Here is a 20,022-nt window from a genome sequence, read left to right on the forward strand (position 1 = left end):
AGCCTGAAACAATGTTCTAAAGACTGTTGACATCTATTGGAAGCCTTGGGAAATGCAATCTGACCCCATAGACACAGTATATTGGATAGGTATTCACTTGAAAAACTACAAACCTCAGATTTCCCACTTATTGGTTGGACTTTTTCTCAGGTTTTCACCTGCCTCCTCTTCTGTTCCCATGGGTGAATGTGTCAAAGACCTGACTGGGCCCAGCACCGCATGGTATGGATTGCTATATTGTCGTGTGGGTGTTTGTGTACTGGGGAACATGGAACTTGGTTACAGAAGAAAGCCACTTTCAATGTCCTTATGTTGGAGGCTTTCATCAAGGTAACATGACTTTAGAGCGTGTGTGATCCTGCAGCACAACACGTCACCCTTCATAAAGCACATGTTTATGTCATGTTCGACATTGGTGATTATGTGACACACTTATGCCACATTTTTGAACACGTTATAAAGCATGACATACAGTTATAGATGATTTGTGACACATTTATGAGACTTCAAAAGGGTGCTTCATCGATCACCGAGTCATATAGAGTCGATGTCAGCGCCTCCGCTGAAATCTAATTAGCGTAATAACAAAATCCCTATCAAAATCCATCTGTTTAAGCTAGAGATATCTGGGGGGTTTTGCACTGGATCCGACGATGTCGGCCTTCCTCATCTGTGGTAAAAGGTGACAGAGCTACAGCTATGTTTATCAGACCAGAAGACTTCTCGAAAATTGCGTCAGTATGGTTTGGCCTACAAACTAATGAACTCTCTATGGAAAGACGAAACTCTCATGAACACGATGGTGTTCTCCGTTTTGTTACGACCCCCACAAGCATCAGGGGACTCATCTGAAGTTGGTACCGCCGATCTGACAACTTCTGTCTGTAGCGTCCGAACCGCTTGGGCTACACACTAAATTACATCAGAAATAGAGGAAGGACTAAATAGAGGAAGGACTAAAAACAAACAAAATATAACTATTGTAAAATAGATTGTGTCTGTAAAATGCGTATAAGATGTATAAACTGAAGGTAGAAGCATAAGTGTTATTGTTTATTAGTTTACTCCAATTGGGGGAAGGGTGGTAAGGTTTGCGGGGAATAATAAAGGTATATTCTAAAAAAGTATGTATGTCTATATGTGTATACAGTATGTATGCATGTGTATGTATATGGACATTTAAATTTAGCCCCAAAAATATATGGGGGATTGGAAATGATGCAGACAATTACATTGATGGAAGCAACAATCTTTCCCCAATATTAAGCTGATCCACCCCTTAATATTTAAAAATAAAGAAATAAAATGAATGAACCCTCTATGGAAAGATGAGACTCTCACGAACATGATGGTGTTTTCCGTTTTGTTACGACCCCCACAAACGTCAGGGAACTCATTTGAAGTCGGTACCGCCGATCTGACAACTTCTGTCTGTAGTGTCCAAACAGTTTGGGCTACACACTAAATGACCCCGCCATCGAAAGGTGAGACTGTCACGTTCGTTATAAGGATTGGACCAAGGCGCAGCATGGTATGCGTACATTCTTATTTATTTAAAGAAGGAAACACTGAACAAACTAACAAAATAGCAAAATTAAACGTGAAGCTATACAAACGAGTGCTGACAGGCAACTACACATAGACAAGACCCCACACCAGAAAGTTGGAAACAGGGCTGCCTAAATATGATCCCCAATCAGAGACAACAATAAACAGCTGTCTCTGATTGGGAAACATATCAGGCCAACATAAAAATACAAAAACCCCTAGACCTACAACACCCTAGACATACACTCTAGTGTACGAGACCTTCAGTTTCTTTGCAATTTCTCACGCGGAATAGCCTTCATTTTACAGAATAAGAATAGACTGACGAGCTTCAGAAGAAAGTTCTTTGTTTCTAGCCATTTTGAGCATGTAATCGAACCCAGAAATGCTGATGCTCCAGATACTTAACCAGTCTAAAGAAGGACAGTTTTATTGCTTCTTTAATCAGGACAACAGTTTTCAGCTGTGCTAGCATAATTGCAAAAGGGTTTTCTAATGACCAATTAGCCTTTTAAAATGATAAACTTGGATTTGCTAACACAACGTGCCATTTGGAACACAGGAGTGATGGTTGCTGGTAATGGGCCTCTGTACGCCTAAGTAGATATTCCATATAAAATCTGCCGTTTCCAACTACAATAGTCATTTATGACATTATCGATGTCTACACTTAATTTCCGATCAATTTCCTGTTATTTTAATGGACAAAAAATGTGATTTCCTTTCAAAAACAAGGAAATATCTAAGTGACCCCAAACTTTTGTTTTGCACTAGGATGCCCAAAAGCCTGACAAGACTCATCTGAAGGTAGCCTAGTACCAGTTTAAAAAAATAAATGGAAGTATACACTGAGTGTACAAAACATTAGGATCCTTCCTAATATTGAGTTACAGACCCTTTTGCCTTCAGAACAGCCTGAATTTGTCTTGGCATGGACTCTACAATGTGTCAAAAGTGTTCCACAGGGATACTGGCCCATCTTGAATCCAATGCTTACCACAGTTGTGTCAAGTTTGCTGGATCTACTTTGGGTTGTGGACCATTCTTGATACACACAGGAAACTGTTGAGTGTGAAAAACCCAACAGCGTTGCAGTTCTTGACACACTCAAACCGGTGCGCCTGGCACCTACTACCATACCCCTTTCAAAGGCACTTAAATATTTTGTCTTGCCCATTCACCCTCTGACACATCTCAATAGTATCAAGGCTTTAATTTTTTTTTTTTACTGCACCTAATGTCCCCTCCCCTTCATCTACACCAGCGTTTCCCAAACTCGGTCCCCGGGACCCCAAGGGGTGCACGTTTTGGTTTTTCCCTAGCCCTACACAGCTGATTCAAGTAATAAACTAATCAAAAAGCTTTGATCATTTGAATCAGCTGTGTAGTGTTAGGGCAAAACATCTAATCCTGCACCACTTGGGGTCCTGAGGACTGAGTTTGGGAAATGCTGATTTTCACTGATTGGATTTCACTGATTGGAAGTGACATCAATAAGGGATCATAGCTTCACCTGGGTTCACCTGGTCATGTTTTGTACACTCAGTGAATATGGAAGTAATTTAGTGCCAGAAGAAATTGGTTAATATGGGTAAAATGTCTCTCAGATATACGACCGACACCTCCAAACATACTACTGTTCTGTATTTTTTTTTACTGTATGTTTTGCCATGTATGAAAATGTTATTCAATGCATTTCTATGGGCTAATGGCAATAAGGCCAAATTCAATGTTACATCAAATCATTTGTAAAACATTTTTATGTACTTACAGGGTTACTCAAATTCAAAATGAAATATCTAAATGATCCTTGATATGACCTTCTTAAAACAATTCCATATGTTAGCTTAGTACAAACCCAGCCCCAGGCCGTTAGACCTTAGGGGGTTGTACATTAAGTGCAGTAATCAAGCACAGCAGTGTAGGAACAACTCCAGTTACCACCGTAATGCACATACTGTATCGGTGCATTTGTCTCTTGCTTGTCAAATGCAAGTCTCGTAAGATTCTGTGTCTGTTGAGAGCTATACATCCATCCAACTGCCAAATGCATTGGGATACACTGCTCAAGGGATGATCTATAGCAAGGCTTCAATGGGGCCTACAGTGTTTACGATCATTCATATATCGACAAACAAGACCATACAGGTCTCCCCAATGCAGTTGATGTGATGGAATGCCAATTGTGATGCATAATGTTCCCCAAACCGCCAGAGACATCATGCGGGATGCACATCATGTGTGGCCCATTCATCACAACCAGTGGCCTCTTTTCATAGCCATATCCATATTAATTTCACGTCTCTGTCAAGCCATATTAACTTTTGGGAGGAACGCAGTAAATGCTGAAGTAAGTTCATGTTCAGAAACTCCAGCTGCAGGGTGGCTGGTTGACATCTCCGCTCTCCGAGGCAGCGAGTTGAAATTGCTCTGGAAATGAACAGCGAAAGATCTACTGGAGCAAGAACTTATAGTCAGTGAACCAGGAAATGGCCGCGAAGTTTCACCATCATATAATTTTTCCTGAGCGGTCAGCCCGATGACAGGTGGAGACAGAGGAAGGGGCTGACTGGGGTGTGAAAAAAACATGTATTCCTTCCGTTGAAAACTTGTGTGAAAATATAACGTTATTTAGAGGTAATTTTGGCAAATGCAACACCGTAGCATTTACATCGCTACAACTGACATATTATGGTGAATACAGAGTAATGAACACCGATTTCGTCTTACAAGTGCTGTTTTTGTGCCATCAAAACAATGTACTGCCACTTTCCTTGTACTGCAATTCATATTTCCCTCCCAGGTTCTAAAATAGAAAACCAGGCCTCCACACATATACTCCTGTTTCTGTTCCATTATGCTTTTCAGTCTCTCACTGACCTGAGAGAAACTCTCCTCAAAGCATAATCCCTGCACATCCTTACTGTGCAAAGTTACATTTCCCACTCCCTACATTTGACTCACAAAATAGTCTCCGTTTTGGGGGGGATACCCATGTCATTTACAGTAACTTCAGAAAGTATTTATACCCTTTGACTTATTCCACATTTTGTTGTGTTACAGTCTGAATTCAAAATGTATAATATATATATATATATATATATATATATATATATATATATACATATATATATATCCCATCTGCACACAATACCCCATAATGACAAAGTGAAAACATGTTTTCAGAATTTTTTACAAATGTATTGAAAATACGTACAGAAATATCTAATTTACAAAAGTATTCACACCCCTGAGTCAATACATGTTAGAATCAATCCTTTGGCAGTGATTACGGCTGTGAGTCTTTCTGGTCTCTAAGAGTGTTGCAAGCCTGGATTGTACAATATTGCCCATTATTATTTTCAAAATTCTTTAAGCTCTGTATATTTGTTGATCATTGGTAGACAACCATTTGTAAGTCTAGCCCTAGATTTCAAGCAGATTTAAGTCAAAACTATAACTCTGCCACTGGGAACATTCACTGTCTTTTTGGTAAGAAGTGTAGATTTGCCCTTGTGTTTTAGGATGGTGTCCTGCTGAAAGGTGACTTAATCTCCCAGTGTCTGGTGAAAAGCAGACTGAACCAGGCATTCCTGCTTAGCTCCATTCCATTTCTTTTTTTATCCTGAAAATAAGTGCCCTTCTTTGGAAGGCATGGGAAAACCTCCCTGGTCTTTGAGGTTGAATCTGTGTTTGAAATTCACTGCTTGACTGAGGGACCTTAGAGATAATTGTATGTGCGGGGTACAGACATGTAGTCATTCAAAGGGATTGAAGACTTATTGACTCAAGACATTTCAGCTTTTCATTTTAAATTAATTTGTCACAATTTCAAAAAGCATAATTCCACTTTGACATAGCCATTGGAGCCTTAGCCATTGGAGAATGTAAAGCCCATGGAATTAAACGCCTCCGGATCTAAATCCCTGCTGATCTTATAAAGGATAGCAGCGGCTTCCCGAAACAGCATCATGACATGGGCAACAATTGAGCACGCAAACAGCTTCACCCACATTAAGCCATTACCTCTTGCAGTAAAGCTCAGGATATTTGGTTTCTCCAAAGCTCGGAGCATGGTTTAATATTCATAAAGGTGTCGAGATCTCTGGTCACATGGGAGCTAATATATATTTTGTTCTACCGGCATTAAAAGGGTGGATGAGGTAAACAACAGTGGTGAAAAAAGTAACTACACAGGAGAGAAGCCATTTTCAAGACAAACTACAAATTCCTTAGCCTTTTTGGAATATCAGCAGATGTAACAGAACTTCAAAGCCATCAGAAATCCATCAGAATATTCTTACAAGTTCCATTGCTTAGCAGAAAGTCTAACATATAGCCAGACACATTTATGCCTACACATACTGACAACCTGTCTTTGAGAAAGCAAATGATTTATTCCATCATGAACAATGCCTAAAATCATATTTATTTCATTACAGAGGACAAGTAGAAGAAGTATGCATGGTTGAGAGAATTCAAGAGAATAACCATTGTGTTCTACCTGTTGATGGTGCACTGGCCTTGAAAATAAATTTGCCTCATAAATGTAAAATATTGTATTCAAATGCAGCAGTTAAAAAGTCAACCTATAGTAAGTAATGTGTCAGAAACTCAATACATTCTGAGTTTAAAGACCATGCAAAAGCCACAGCTTTGACATTCTTCCAGTTCTACACACACACACGCGCACATACCTTCCACATCTCTGGATGGGCTGTCTAAAGCATTTAGTGCCGGGAGGTGTGGAGCTCAGGGCTGCCAGGCAGGTGTTGTGTCCTTCTCAGTGCCTCACGTCTGCATACATCAGTTTCACTTCCCCCACAGCTCCCCCGGCTGCAGCCTGGACATGACACTTCCAGGGAGAGAGCTGAGAGAAGTGGAGCTCCTGGAGAGAAGAAAAAAAGACACGGACCTGACAAAAAGTCAAAATGAGAGAGTTTCTGCAAGACCCTAAAGGTTAACTGCTTTTCAAGGCCTTGACAGAATTTCTGACGTTTCAAAGGGAATATTCAAATCCTACTGTATGTCTTCTTGAGAGAAACAAACATTTCCAGGGTTGATATAACAGAGTACTACTGTATGTTCATTAAATGCTCAAATAGATGATATTCAAACTGAAAAATGTATATCATGTACTCAGATAAAGCTAAATATAGAATATACACTGAGTATACAAAACATTAGGAACACCTTCTCTTTCCATGACATAGAATGACCAGGTGAATCCAGGTGAAAGCTATGATCCCTTGTTGATGTCTCTTGTTAAATCCACTTCAATAAGTGTAGATGAAGGGGAGGAGACAGTTTAAAGAAGGATTTGTAAGTCTTGAGACAATTAAGACATGGATGATGTACTTGTGCCATTCAGAGGGTTAATGGACAAGACAACATTTTTAAGTGCCTTTGAATGTGGTATGGTAGAAGGTGCCAGGCGCACCGGTTTGTGTGTGTCAAGAACTGTAACACTGTTGGGTTTTTCACGCTCAACAGTTTCCTGTGTGTATCAAGAATGGTCCACCACCCAAACGACATCCAGCCAACTTGACACAACTGTGGTATGCATTGGAGTCAACATGGGCCAGCATCCCTGTGGAACACCTGTAGACACCTTGTAGAGTTCATGCCCTGATGAATTGAGGCTGTTCTGAAGGCAAAGGGGTCTGCAACGCAATATTAGGAAGGTTCCTAATGTTTTGTACACTCAGTATAAATTAAACCACTTCATTCTCATTGACAAGAATAGTTTCATATTGCTCTCTGAAGTTCAACCTCATATAAAATCGGAAGTTCAACCAATGAAATTAGACTGGAAAAATTATGAATAATCTTAATCTGCAAATAATACTACAGACTCATAACTGCATAATTTTCAATGTTCCTAGCTGTTTGTCCCCCACATTGAACATTGTACCACAGATGGAGTTTTGTCAACAGGATAAATAGTCCTCCTTAGTGCCACCCTTTGCCTTGATGAGAGCTTTGCAAACTCTTGGCATTATCTCAACCAGCTTCATGAGGTAGTCACCTGGAATGCATTTCAATTAACAAGTGTTCTTTGTTAAAAGTTAATTTGTGGAATTATTTCCTTCTTAATGCGTATGAGCTAATAAATTGTGTTGCGACAAGGTAGGGGTGGTATACAGAAGATAGCCCTATTTGGTAAAAGACCAAGTCCATATTATGGCAAGAACAGCTCAAATAAGCAAAGAGAAACAACAGTCCATCATTACTTTAAGACATGAAGGTCAGTCAATGCGGAAAATGTCAAGAACTTTGAAAGTTTCTTCAAGTGCAGTCGCAAAAACCATCAAGCGCTATGATGAAACTGGCTCAGAGTTACCTCTGCTGCAGAGGATGCGTTCATTAGAGTTACCAGCTTCAGAAATTGCAGCCCAAATAAATGCTTCACAGAGGTCAAGTAACAGACTCAGTGATTCAGGCCTTCATGGTTGAATTGCGGCAAAGAAATGCTACTAAAGTACACCAATAATAAGAAGAGATTTGCTTGGGCCAAGAAACACGAGCAATGGACATTAGATCAATGATCCTGTCCTTTGGTCTGATGAGTCCAAATTTGATATTTTTGGTTCCAACCACATTGTCTTTGTGAGACACATAGTAGGTGAACGGATGATCTCCACATGTATGGGTCCCACCGTGAAGCATGGAGGAGGAGGTGTGATGGTGTGAGGGTGCTTTGCTGGTGACACTGTCAGTGAATTCAATGCACACTTATCCAGCATGGCTACCACTGCGTTCTACAGTGATACGCCATCCAATCTGGTTTGCGCTTAGTGAAACTATCATTTGTTTTTCAACATGACAATGACCCAACGCACCTCCAGGTTGTGTAAGGGCTATTTGACCAAGAAGGAGCGTGATGGAGTGCTGTATCAGATGACCTGGCTTCCACAATCACCCAACCTCAACCCAATTGAGATTGTTTGGGATGAGTTGGACCACAGAGTGAAGGAAAAGCAGCCAACAAGTGCTCAGCATATGTGGGAACTCCTTCAAGACTGTTGGAAAAGCATTCCTCAGGAAGCTGGTTGAGAGAATGCCAAGTGTGAGCAAAGCTGTCATCAAGGCAAAGAGTGGCTCTATTTGAAGAATCTCAAATATAAAATATATTTAGATTTGTATAACACTTTTTTTGGTTACTACATGATTCCATATGTCTTATTTCATGGATGTCTTTACTATTATTCTACAATGTAGAAAACAGTAAAAAAGTACAGTATGTGTGTTTGGTGTGTCCAAACTTTGACTGGTACTGTACTTCTTAGAAACGTATAGAGCTACAGCTATAGAGCTAATATGTTTAATGTCTTGTTAAGGCCTACTAGCAGGTTGGTATGTTTAGTTTGCTGAATTGTTAACAAAAGAACGCTGATTCCTCGAGATACATTATCAATACATGTGTTATTGTATCCAAGCCTTGGTAAGTATGTCAACTAGTCTAGACAGCACATTTTCTGTTTTTGTGTCTGCCTACTGAATACAACCCTGTTGACAATTGAAATGCTTTTAAGAAAAGTTAATTCCTCAAGTAATTAGTATAATGAAACTGGACAAAAATCAAGGAAAATCTATCTTTGCAATGTGCTGTAAAGCTTTCACAGATAGCACAGGTTGTGAGAGAGGGAATGAAGAGGGTAGGCCACTGTGAGGAGACTATGTTAACCAAGCCACTGTTGTTTCTGTGAGAGTTGGGACATTCAATGAATTGCAATTGTAAGTACACTTGAAGCTCAGTCTTGTGTTGTGTGTAACTGTAACCAGAGAATCAGAAGGTCTTTGTTAGCTTGTGGTTTGGTGAGACCTCATGACTGTAGGAATTATGTTTGCTTGAGCAGCTGTACAGTACAGTAAGCAGCAAAAAACTTGCCTTTTCTACAAGAGAAAGGATTGATTTGTCTCTACTAACTAGGGTACCTATTGTAACTTGTGAGTACTTGGGACAGTGTTTGAGTGAGTGTCCATGTGCTTGCGCAGCTGCCTGTAAGCTGTGACTGCGCCAAGGGCTAAAATATTGTGTGTTGTCTCTTCGTGTGCAGGGCAAATAAAAAGAATCCAACCGGCAGACCTGCAGTTGTGTCCTAATTACCAGTACACAACGCAGATCGAACCAAGCTACATCTATATGTGGGCAGAACCCTTATTAAAGAAGCTAGTGTTGCCAAACGTAGCTCATTCAGTATGACGAACGAGGCTCACATGCTTTTTAAAATTAATGCCCTGTGTAGGTGTTCAACTACACTATGTGTTCAACCACACGTGTCCCTTAATTAAGAGCCTGTGAGCTCACTGCATGCCAATACGAGCCCCATAGGAGGAAATGTACGGCTAGGCTAACAGCTGCAGTAGCGCTGAGTCCTAGGTTAATACTGCTGTAACGCCATGTGTTAGATGTGATGACAGCAGGTTGGTTGATGTATTCCTCTAGTGGTTTGGAAAAGGACAGTCTCGCATAAAGTAGCATTTCTATGGAATCAATCTGTTTGCAGTAGGCTGAGAATCATATGCCTAACCCAATATCACATTTGATCAAATATACCAAATATAACAATTATATTATAGTGGAATGATTTTGAGCTGCTTTTTTTTCTATGATTTGGGGAGATTTGAATGTCGTGGTCTGTCTTGAATAAACTGATGAACAGATAGATTGCTATGCCATGCTAGGCATATAGAATGCAATACAGGCCAACTGCAATTGTAAACGTTGCCTATGCCCAGAAAAATACACATTACACATACACACCTTTTTGAGTTGCCTATATAGCAAGTAAAAACATATTTGTAAAGAAGTAAGAATAACAGTACAGGAGCTTTGACTATTGAACATAGATTTTTTTTATAATGACTATTCAGAATAAAGGATGTTAAAACCTCAGATCCCCGAATGTAACTTGTTATAAAAGTTAATAACAGTAGGCCTATAATTTTTCTAGATCCCTCCGCCTAATTGACTTTCTCTGCAAGCCACTGCACTTGTCCCCATGTATTTCTCCGTCCGCCTCTACTGGAGGTGCTTGCTTGCAGAAATACAGGGAACCAGTGCTGATAATATCCCGCAGGCGAATAGGGTACACCTTGCGCCTCGTAGCGCAATTTTTGTCCGGTGCTATTTTGTATCTAATCTCCGAGGGTGCTGTCATCCAGGAAGGATTTGGATACTATTTAGTGAGCGTGCTCCGCCTAATGTGAGTTTTTCGTCCACGACTTGAAACAAGAACAAAAGCAATGGGAGCATTTGGAGTGATAATATGGATTTTACATTATATGGGACTCTATATTCAATTTAACGCCGCTTACAAACCGACTGTGCGAACCGAGGTGGACAATCATATATCTGGAAATGGTAGGTTTAATTCCGTCGGTAATTATGTAGCAATTCATTATGTTGCATATTTAATACAACTGATAGATTGTGCCATGCACACGCGACTATTCTGATTGGGTGGGGTTGACTGATGTCAAGATGGTGATGATAGTTGCGACTATTGTTTAGCGTATAAAGTTATCTGGGACACACATTAATAGTGTATTGTAAGCCCATGTGTGCCGGGCACCGGTAGCTAGGTGTATGACACGTAAATAAAATAAATCCTTCAATCATTAACATCTTTATGACAGAATAGCATTTTTAATCAATTTGACTCTTAAGACTTCCCTGGACTGTGTAGCCTGTATCTGTGAAGATTGCTTTGTTATTATAATACATTAAACATGTGTGATATTAATGAACGCAACATTCCTTTATATGGCACGTTTGAGTATTGAAAATGGGAATGAGTTCATGTCAACCCGGAACAACTGTTACATTAATCCAACTGTGCAATACAATTGTATGACCTCAAAGACCATTTTTGTGAGGGGCAGTTCAAACTTGATATCTGACAATGCTATATTTGGAGCAACTGTTTTGAGCTATTGCTGTTGGATTTCGTATATGGTATTTCCAGTTAGGTAGCGGTGCATCTTGGGCTAATTTACTGACAGAACAACACAGACAAGAGGGAAATCAATGTTCATGTCCCAAAGCTATAAATCATCCATGTCATTTTAAGTTTTGTCGGAGGATATATTTTCTTTTTCAACTTTTGCTTCGTTTGGTGCTGTGAAATCAAGGGTGGCAGGGGGGTGCATTGTTGGCAGAGGTGGGATTTTAAGGGGAGGATTTTTGGAGGGAAGGAGTAGATAGGTGGCAGGTGATTCAGACCCGTATATGGCAGGTGTGAGGGCACTAGTCACGGTATGTTGAGGGTAAATATATGACTTACTTAGGAAGTTACTATGGGAATAAAAATACCTCACATAGGAAGGAGCGCAGTGTGAAGAGTCTCATTTCACTTTCTAATTGATTTTTTTTAGTAGCCAGCACCTGCTCAGAGACAATGGATGTGTGTAATCGTTCCCTATTCTAAGGTCCTATGTGAGACATTGGTAATGGATTGGACAGACAAAGCAATAGTTTAAAATCTGTATTAATCAATCAATCATGTTATCTACAAAAATGAGTTTTCAAAATGTTAATGAGCCACCACCCTGAGACCCTGGAGTTAGGTTGGGAGGAAACGTGAATAAACCAATTTATCTTATTAAGATTTCTGGACTTTTTTTGAATGATTTCATGATTTTTTTTCAGATTTTCTTTCAGATCCCCATTAGCTGTTGAAGAAGCATCAGCTATTTTTCCTGGGGTTGACACAAAACATAGAACATGACAAAATGCAGAACACAAATGGACAAGAACAGCAATGATATGTTGATGCATTATTTTAACAGCAATACCTTACCAGCAATGAGCGTGCTTGTACATACTCAGATAAAATGTAGCTCAGTAGAAGCTTACTAATTGGTGTGGCACTGCATAACTGCCATATTCCCTGTCACAAAGATGTTTCTACAGTATTTTGGCTCTAACTGCAGGCTGCTATACAATTTAATTTGATCGTCTGCGATAAACACTTTATCATTGTGTCTCCCTATTCTGTCCCAGGAGCTCTCTCTCTCGCTCTCTCTCTCTCTGTCCTTAGCGCGTCAGCTTTAGCCAAATCAATATGAATGAGTGTAGCGTATACTGGCGCTGGATGAATTGACAATCTTGGATGGGTAGAAAAATCGATTACACGCATCACTCCCAGAGGGAGTTAATTAAAATGGGGTTTAACTGCAATGTTCTCTCCCCGGTCTTACGTGTAACCAGCCACAAAAGAGAATGGCTCAGGGTGGGAATTTCATAAAAGGGGAAAGCTCATCATTTCAAAATAGGCTACTGTAGCGTAGCTATAACTCAGATCCTACTATCTTCATTTAGCTGTTCTCTCTTTGGTGACCTGGAAAAAAATAGCCTTTTGTTTCACTCTTGGAGGTGACTGGCTTCTCAACCGAAATGAGAGCTGCATCGTACCTCAACGTCAACTAAACAAATTAGCTGATCGTGGACTACAGGAGACAGCAGAGAGGGCATGCCCCCATCCACAACGACGGGGCCGCAGTGAAGAGGGTCAAAAGCTTCAAGTTGCTCTGCGTGCACATCACTGACAACCTGAAATGGTCCTTTCACACAGACAGTGTGGTGAAAAAGCTGCAACAGCACCTCTTCAACCTCAGGAGGCTACAGATGCACCATTGAGAGCATCCTTCCGGGCTCTATCACTGTACCTATTGGCTATTGAGCAAGTTGAGGAGACTAAACTGGTGGGTGTAACCCTAGATAGCAAGCTGTCATGGTCAAAACATTTTAGACTCATTGGTCAAAACATATAGACTCAATGGTTGCTAAAACGGGTAGAGGTCTGTCCATGATAGGGTGTTGCTCTGCCTTCGTGACATCTCAGTTGATCAGACAGGCTGAGCAGTACCCTGCCCTGAAACCTAGTTTTGTCGCACCTGGGCCACTGCCCAGCTTTGTGGTCATGTGCAGCTAAGAAGGACAATTGCAGTTGGTCCAGAACAAAGCAGCACGTGTTGCACTTAGATGTAAACAGAGGGATAGTGTCCGTAACATGCATGTCAGTCTCTCCTGGCTGAAAGTTGAGGAGAGATTGTCTGCATTACTGTTGGTGCAATGTACTGTTGTGTTGAAGGTACCAAACTGTCTGTTCAAGCAGTTGGCACACAGTTTAGACACTCTTCGGTACCACACAAGACATGCAACCAGAGGCCTCTTCACAGTCGTCAGGTCCAGAACAGAGGCTGGGAAACGCAACGTATTAAATAGAGCCATGACATCGGCTAACGCTCTCGGTAGCCGATGTGAACAAAACCTTTAAACAGGTCAACATTCACAAAGCCGCTGGGCCAGACGGATTACCAGTACATGTACACAAAGACCATGTTTGTATACAGCTTTATTAACTCATAATGATTTTTTTTTACATTGTTTGCAAGCTGATATGTGACATGTATTAATGCCAAAATATCAAGCAAAACAGACAAGCCCCCCAATTAAAAATATATATATATATTTAAATATGTATTTATTTATAACATAAAAGTGTGATGCTCAAAACAGGTGGGGCCCACCTGCCCTGAATGACGGGTCGCAACTGTATGTATTAGACCTAGATATTGGGTATATGTCTGTGTGTAGGCTCTGTGTGACATTTTAGATGTATGTATTTCAGTCCTTGACTAATAATGTTCTGTACTATGTATTATGTCATGTTTCATGTGGATCCCAGGAAGAGTAGCTGATGCTTTTGCAGCGGCTAATGGGGATCCTAATAAACACCAAATACCAATACCACCTGGTATGGCAAATGCACCGTCCACAACCGTAGTGTTCTCCAAAGGGTGGTGAGGTCAGACCAAAGCATTATCGGGGGCACACTGCCTGCCCTCCAGGACACCTGGTGTCACAGGAAGGCCAAGAAGTTCATCAAGGACATCAGCCACACAAGCCATGGCCTGTTCACCCCGCTTCCATTTAGAAGGAGGACACAGTACAGGTGCATCAAATCTGGGACCAAGAGACTGATTAACAGCTTCTATCTCTAGGTCATCAGCCTGTTAATTCTTACGGCTAGGGGTTCTGCTAGCGGAAACCCTCGACAACATTCCGCTGAAAAGGCAGAGCACGAAATTCAAAAATGTTTTTTTGAAATATGTAACTTTCATACATTCACATGTGCAATGCACCAAATTAAAGAACAACTTCTTGTTAATCTACCCATCGTGTCCGATTTCAAAAAGGTTTTACAGCGTAAGCACACCATATGATTATGCTAGGTCAGAGCCTAGTCACAATAACACACACAGCCATTTTCCAGAGTCACAAAAAGTAGAAATAGAGATAAAATTAATCACTATCCTTTGATGATCTTCATCAGATGGCACTCATAGCACTTCATGTTACACAATACATGTATGTTTTGTTCGATAAAGTTCATATTTATATCCAAAAATCTCAGTTTACATTGGCGCTTTATGGCCAGTAATGTTGTGCCTCGAAAACATCTGGAGAATTTTCAGAGAGCCACATCAATTTACAGAAATACTCAATATAAACTTTGATAAAAGATACAACTATTATGCACAGAATTATAGATATACTTCTCCTTAATGCAATCGCTGTGTCAGATTTCATAAAAGCTTTACGGAAAAAGCAAACCATGCAATAATCTGAGTAAGGCGCTCAGACACAAAAACGAGCTATGCAGATACCCGCCATGTTGTGGAGTCAGTAAAAGTCAGAAATAGAGTTATAAATATTCACTTACCTTTGATGATCTTCATCAGAATGCACTCCCAGGAATCCCAGATCCACAATAAATGTTTGTTTTGTTCGATAAAGTCCATAATTTATGTCCAAATACCTCCTTTTGTTAGCACGTTCGGTAAACAAATCCAGGCAAAAGTTCAGAAGAAAAGTACAAAAAGTCATATTACAGTTCATAGAAACATGTCAAACGAAGTATAGAATCAATCTTTAGGATGTTTTTAACATAAATCTTCAATAATGTTCCAACTGGAGAATTCCTTTGTTTTTAGAATTGCAATGGAACACAGGTCGCTCCCACGTGTGCACGCGTGATCAGAGAGAGGCCTGTAATTTTCATCATAGGTACACTTCAACTATGACAGACAAAATGAGAAAAAAATCCAGAAAATCACATTGTAGGATTTTTTATGAATTTATTTGCAAATTATGGTGGAAAATAAGTATTTGGTCAATAACAAAAGTTTATCTCAATACTTTGTTATATACCATTTGTTGGCAATGACAGAGGTCAAACGTTTTCTGTAAGTCTTCACAAGGTTTTCACACACTGTTGCTGGTATTTTGGCCCATTCCTCCATGCAGATCTCCTCTAGAGCAGTGATGTTTTGGGGCTGTTGCTGGGCAACACAGACTTTCAACTCCCTCCAAAGATTTTCTATGGGGTTGAGATCTGGAGACTGGCTAGGCCACTCCAGGATCTTGAAATGCTTCTTACGAAGTGACTCCGTCGTTGCCCGGGTGGTGTGTTTGGGATCATTGTCATGCTGAAAGACCCAGCCACGTTTCATCTTCAATGTCCTTGCTGATGGAAGGAGGTTTTCACTCAAAATCTCACGATACATGGCCCCATTCATTCTTTCCTTTACATGGATCAGTCGTCCTGGTCTCTTTGCAGAAAAACAGCCCCAAAGCATGATTTTTCCACCCCCATGCTTCACAGTAGGTATGGTGTTCTTTGGATGAAACTCAGCATTCTTTGTCCTCCAAACACAACGAGTTGAGTTTTTACCAAAAAGGTATATTTTGGTTTCATCTGACCATATGACATTCTCTCAATCTTCTTCTGGATCATCCCTCTAGCAAACTTCAGACGGGCCTGGACATGTACTGGCTTAAGCAGAGGGACACGTCTGGCACTGCAGGATATGAGTCCTTGGCGGCGTAGTGTGTTGCTGATGGTAGGATTTGTTACTTTGGTCCCAGCTCTCTGCAGGTCATTCACTAGGTCCCCCCGTGTGGTTCTGGGATTTTTGCTCACCGTTCTTGTGATCATTTTGACCCCACAGGGTGAGATCTTGCGTGGAGCCCCAGATCGAGGGAGATTATCAGTGGTCTTGTATGTCTTCCATTTCCTAATAATTGCTCCCACAGTTGATTTATTCAAACCAAGCTGCTTACCTATTGCAGATTCAGTCTTCCCAACCTGGTGCAGGTCTACAATTTTGTTTCTGGTGTCCTTTGACAGCTCTTTGGTCTTGGCCATAGTGGAGTTTGGAGTGTGACTGTTTGAGGTTGTGGACAGGTGTCTTTTATACTGATAACAACTTCAAACAGGTGCTATTAATACAGGTAACGAGTGGAGGACAGAGGAGCCTCTTAAAGAAGAAGTTACAGGTCTGTGAGAGCCAGAAATCTTGCTTGTTTGTAGGTGACCAAATACTTATTTTCCACTATAATTTGCAAATAAATTCATAAAAAATCCTACAATGTGACTTTCTGGATTTTTTTTCTCATTTTGTCTGTCATAGTTGAAGTGTACCTTTGATGAAAATTACAGGCCTCTCTCATCTTTTTAAGTGGGAGAACTTGCACAATTGGTGGCTGACTAAATACTTTTTTGCCCCACTGTATATTCATATGATGTCCATACTGTCCATAACAAGGTTCTCCAACTATACTGTATAAAGAGCCTTCGGAAAGTATTAAGTCCCCTTAACTTTTTTCACATTTTGTTATGATACAGACTTATTCTAAAATGGATTAAAAAAGAAAATCAGCAATCTACACACAATACCCCATAATGACAAAGCAAAAACTGTTTTTTAGAATTTTTTGCAAATGTATACCATTTTTTAAACATAAATACCTTATTTACATAAGTATTTCAACCCTTTTTTATGAGACTTGAAATTGAGCTAAGGTGCATCCTGCTTCCATTCCCCCAACAGACACTGAGAGAAAACCAAGTAACCAAGATATTGATGGTCACTCTGACAGAGCTCTAGAGTTCCTCTGTGGAGATGGGAGAACCTTCCAGAAGGGCAGGTCTCTGCAGCCACTCCTCAGTAAAAGACACATTACAGCCCACTTGGACTTTTCCGAAGGGCATGTAAAAGTCTCTGAGACCATGAGAAACAAAATTCTCTGGTCTGATGAATCCAAGATTGAACTGTTTGGCCTGAATGCCAAGCTTCACATCTGGAGGAAACCTGGCACCATCCCTACGGTGAAGCATGGTGGTGGCAGCATCATGCTGTGGGGATGTTTTTCAGTGGCAGGGACTGGGAGACTCGTCAGGATCGAGGGAAAGATGAATGGAGCAAAGTACAGATACAGGTGTGCCAAGTTTGTAGCGTCATACTCCAGAAGACTCAATGCTGTAATTGCTGCCAAAGGTGCCTCAACTAAGTACTGATTAAAGGCTCTGAATGCTTACAGTATGTAAATGTGATATTTCTGTTTTTCTTATTTTATAAATTAGCAAAACATTCAGAACATCTTTTTGCTTTAACATTACTTGGTGTTGTGTGTAGATTGATGAGGGAAAAAACTATTTAATACATTTTTAGAATAAGGCTATAATGTAACAAAATGTGGAAAAAGTCAAGGGGTCTGAATATTTTCTGAATGAACTGTATGTATAATGGTGTGTAAAACAGCTTGAATACATTTTTTAGAGTTATGTGCAAATATTGTTCAATCCACGTGTGCAAAGCTCTTAGAAACGCACCCAGAACGACTCACAGCTGTCGTCGCTATCAAAGGTGATTCTAACATGTGTTTACTCAGGGGTGTGAATACTTACAGTATGTAAATTAGATATTTCTGTATTTTATTTTCAGTAAATTTGCACAAAAAAAATGTAAGCATGTTTTCACTTTGTCATTATGTGTTATTGTGTGTAGATGGTTGAGATAAAAAAATATATTTAATCTATTTGTAATTCAGGCTGTAACACAATAACATGTGGAATAAGTCAAGGGGTATGAATACTTTCTGAAAGCATTGCACTCTTTTTTTTACCCCTGAGTCAATACATGGTAGAACCACCTTTAGCAGCGATTACAGCTGAGAGTCTTTCTGGGTAAATCTCTAAGAGTTTTGCACACCTGTCTTGCACAATAGTTGCACATTATTCTTGAAAAAATTCTATAAGCTCTGTCAATTTGGTTTCGGATCATTGCTAGCCATTTTCAAGTCTTGCCATATATTTCCAGAACTGTAACTAAGCCACTTACAAACATTCAGTATTGTCTGTTCAGCAACTCCAGTGTATATTTAGCCTTGTGTTTTAGGTTATTGTCTTACTGAAAGGTGGATTTTTCTCCCAGTGTCTGTGGGAAAGCAGACTGAAACAGATTTTCCTCTAAGATGAGGATGTTGCCAGTGCAAAGCTCTATTCCATTTATTTTCATGCTAAAGAACTCCCCAGTCCTTGCGAATGACAAGTATACCCATAACATGATGCAACTACCACCATGCTCGTGGCACTCAGCGATGTGTTGTGTTGGATTTGCCCCCAAACACAGATCTTTGTATTCAGGACATAAAGTACATTTCTTTGTCTCATTTTTTTGCCTTAATGCAAACAGAATGCATGTTTTGGAATACTAATATGCTGTGCAGGCTTCCTACTTTTTACTCTGTCATTTAGATTAGTATTAGTATTGTGAAGAAACTACCATGTTGTTGATCCATCCTCAGTTTTCTCCTATCTCTGTAACTGTTTTAATGTCATCGTTGACCTCATGGTGAAATCCCTAAGCGCATTCCTTCCTCTCCGATTAGGAAGGACTCCTGTATCTTTGGGGGATTCTAAGCTGACATGGAATTGTTTTAAGATGGCCATACCATGGATCCTTTAGCTATTTGATTTTGAATTTTAAGACCCCTTTAGGTATCCCCAAAAAATATTAAACAATTATTTGATAAAATGTTGAATTTAACCTTTACTACTATAGCCCATAGAAACATTTTCAATAATACATTCATAAATGGCAAAAAAGACAGTCCAAAAATAAATCATAAGTGTCGGTCCTATATCTAGGACATAAAAAAGAAACATCCTCTCACTGTCAACTGCATTTATTTTCAGCAAAATTCACGTGTAAATATTTGTATGAACACAACAAGATTCAACAACTGAGACTTAAAAAAGTTCCACAGACATGTTACTAACAGAAATCATAAGTTACAGTCAGTATCTGGTGTGGCCACCAGCTGCATTAAGTACTGCAGTGCATCTCCTCCTCATGGACTACACCAGATTTGACACTTCTTGCTGTGAGATGTTACCTCACTATTCCACCAAGGTACCTGCAAGTTCCCAGACATTTCTGGGGGGGAATGGCCCTAGCCCTCACCCTCCGATCCAAAAGGTCACAGACCTGCTCAATGGGATTGAGATCCGGGCTTTTCGCTGGCCATGGCAGAACACTGACATTCCTGTCTTGGATGAAATCACGCACAGAACGATGAAGCTCTGTGAAGTTATTTGGATTTTTACGAATTATCTTTGA

At 40.1% G+C, this 20,022-nt stretch overlaps 1 protein-coding gene across 1 annotated transcript in view; it reads left to right on the top strand.

The window, feature by feature from the left end:
• The first annotated feature begins 10,777 nt into the window (after positions 1-10,777).
• Positions 10,778-20,022, top strand: part of LOC139369720 (V-set and transmembrane domain-containing protein 2-like protein) — a 63,420-nt gene continuing 54,175 nt past the window's right edge. The window contains exon 1 of the mRNA XM_071108979.1: positions 10,778-10,915. Coding sequence (XP_070965080.1) covers positions 10,798-10,915 — 118 coding nt within the window. The 5' untranslated portion in view covers positions 10,778-10,797. The remainder of the gene's footprint in view (positions 10,916-20,022) is intronic.

This window comes from Oncorhynchus clarkii, chromosome 17 (genome assembly GCF_045791955.1).
Source record: "Oncorhynchus clarkii lewisi isolate Uvic-CL-2024 chromosome 17, UVic_Ocla_1.0, whole genome shotgun sequence".
Lineage (NCBI taxonomy): Eukaryota > Metazoa > Chordata > Actinopteri > Salmoniformes > Salmonidae > Oncorhynchus > Oncorhynchus clarkii.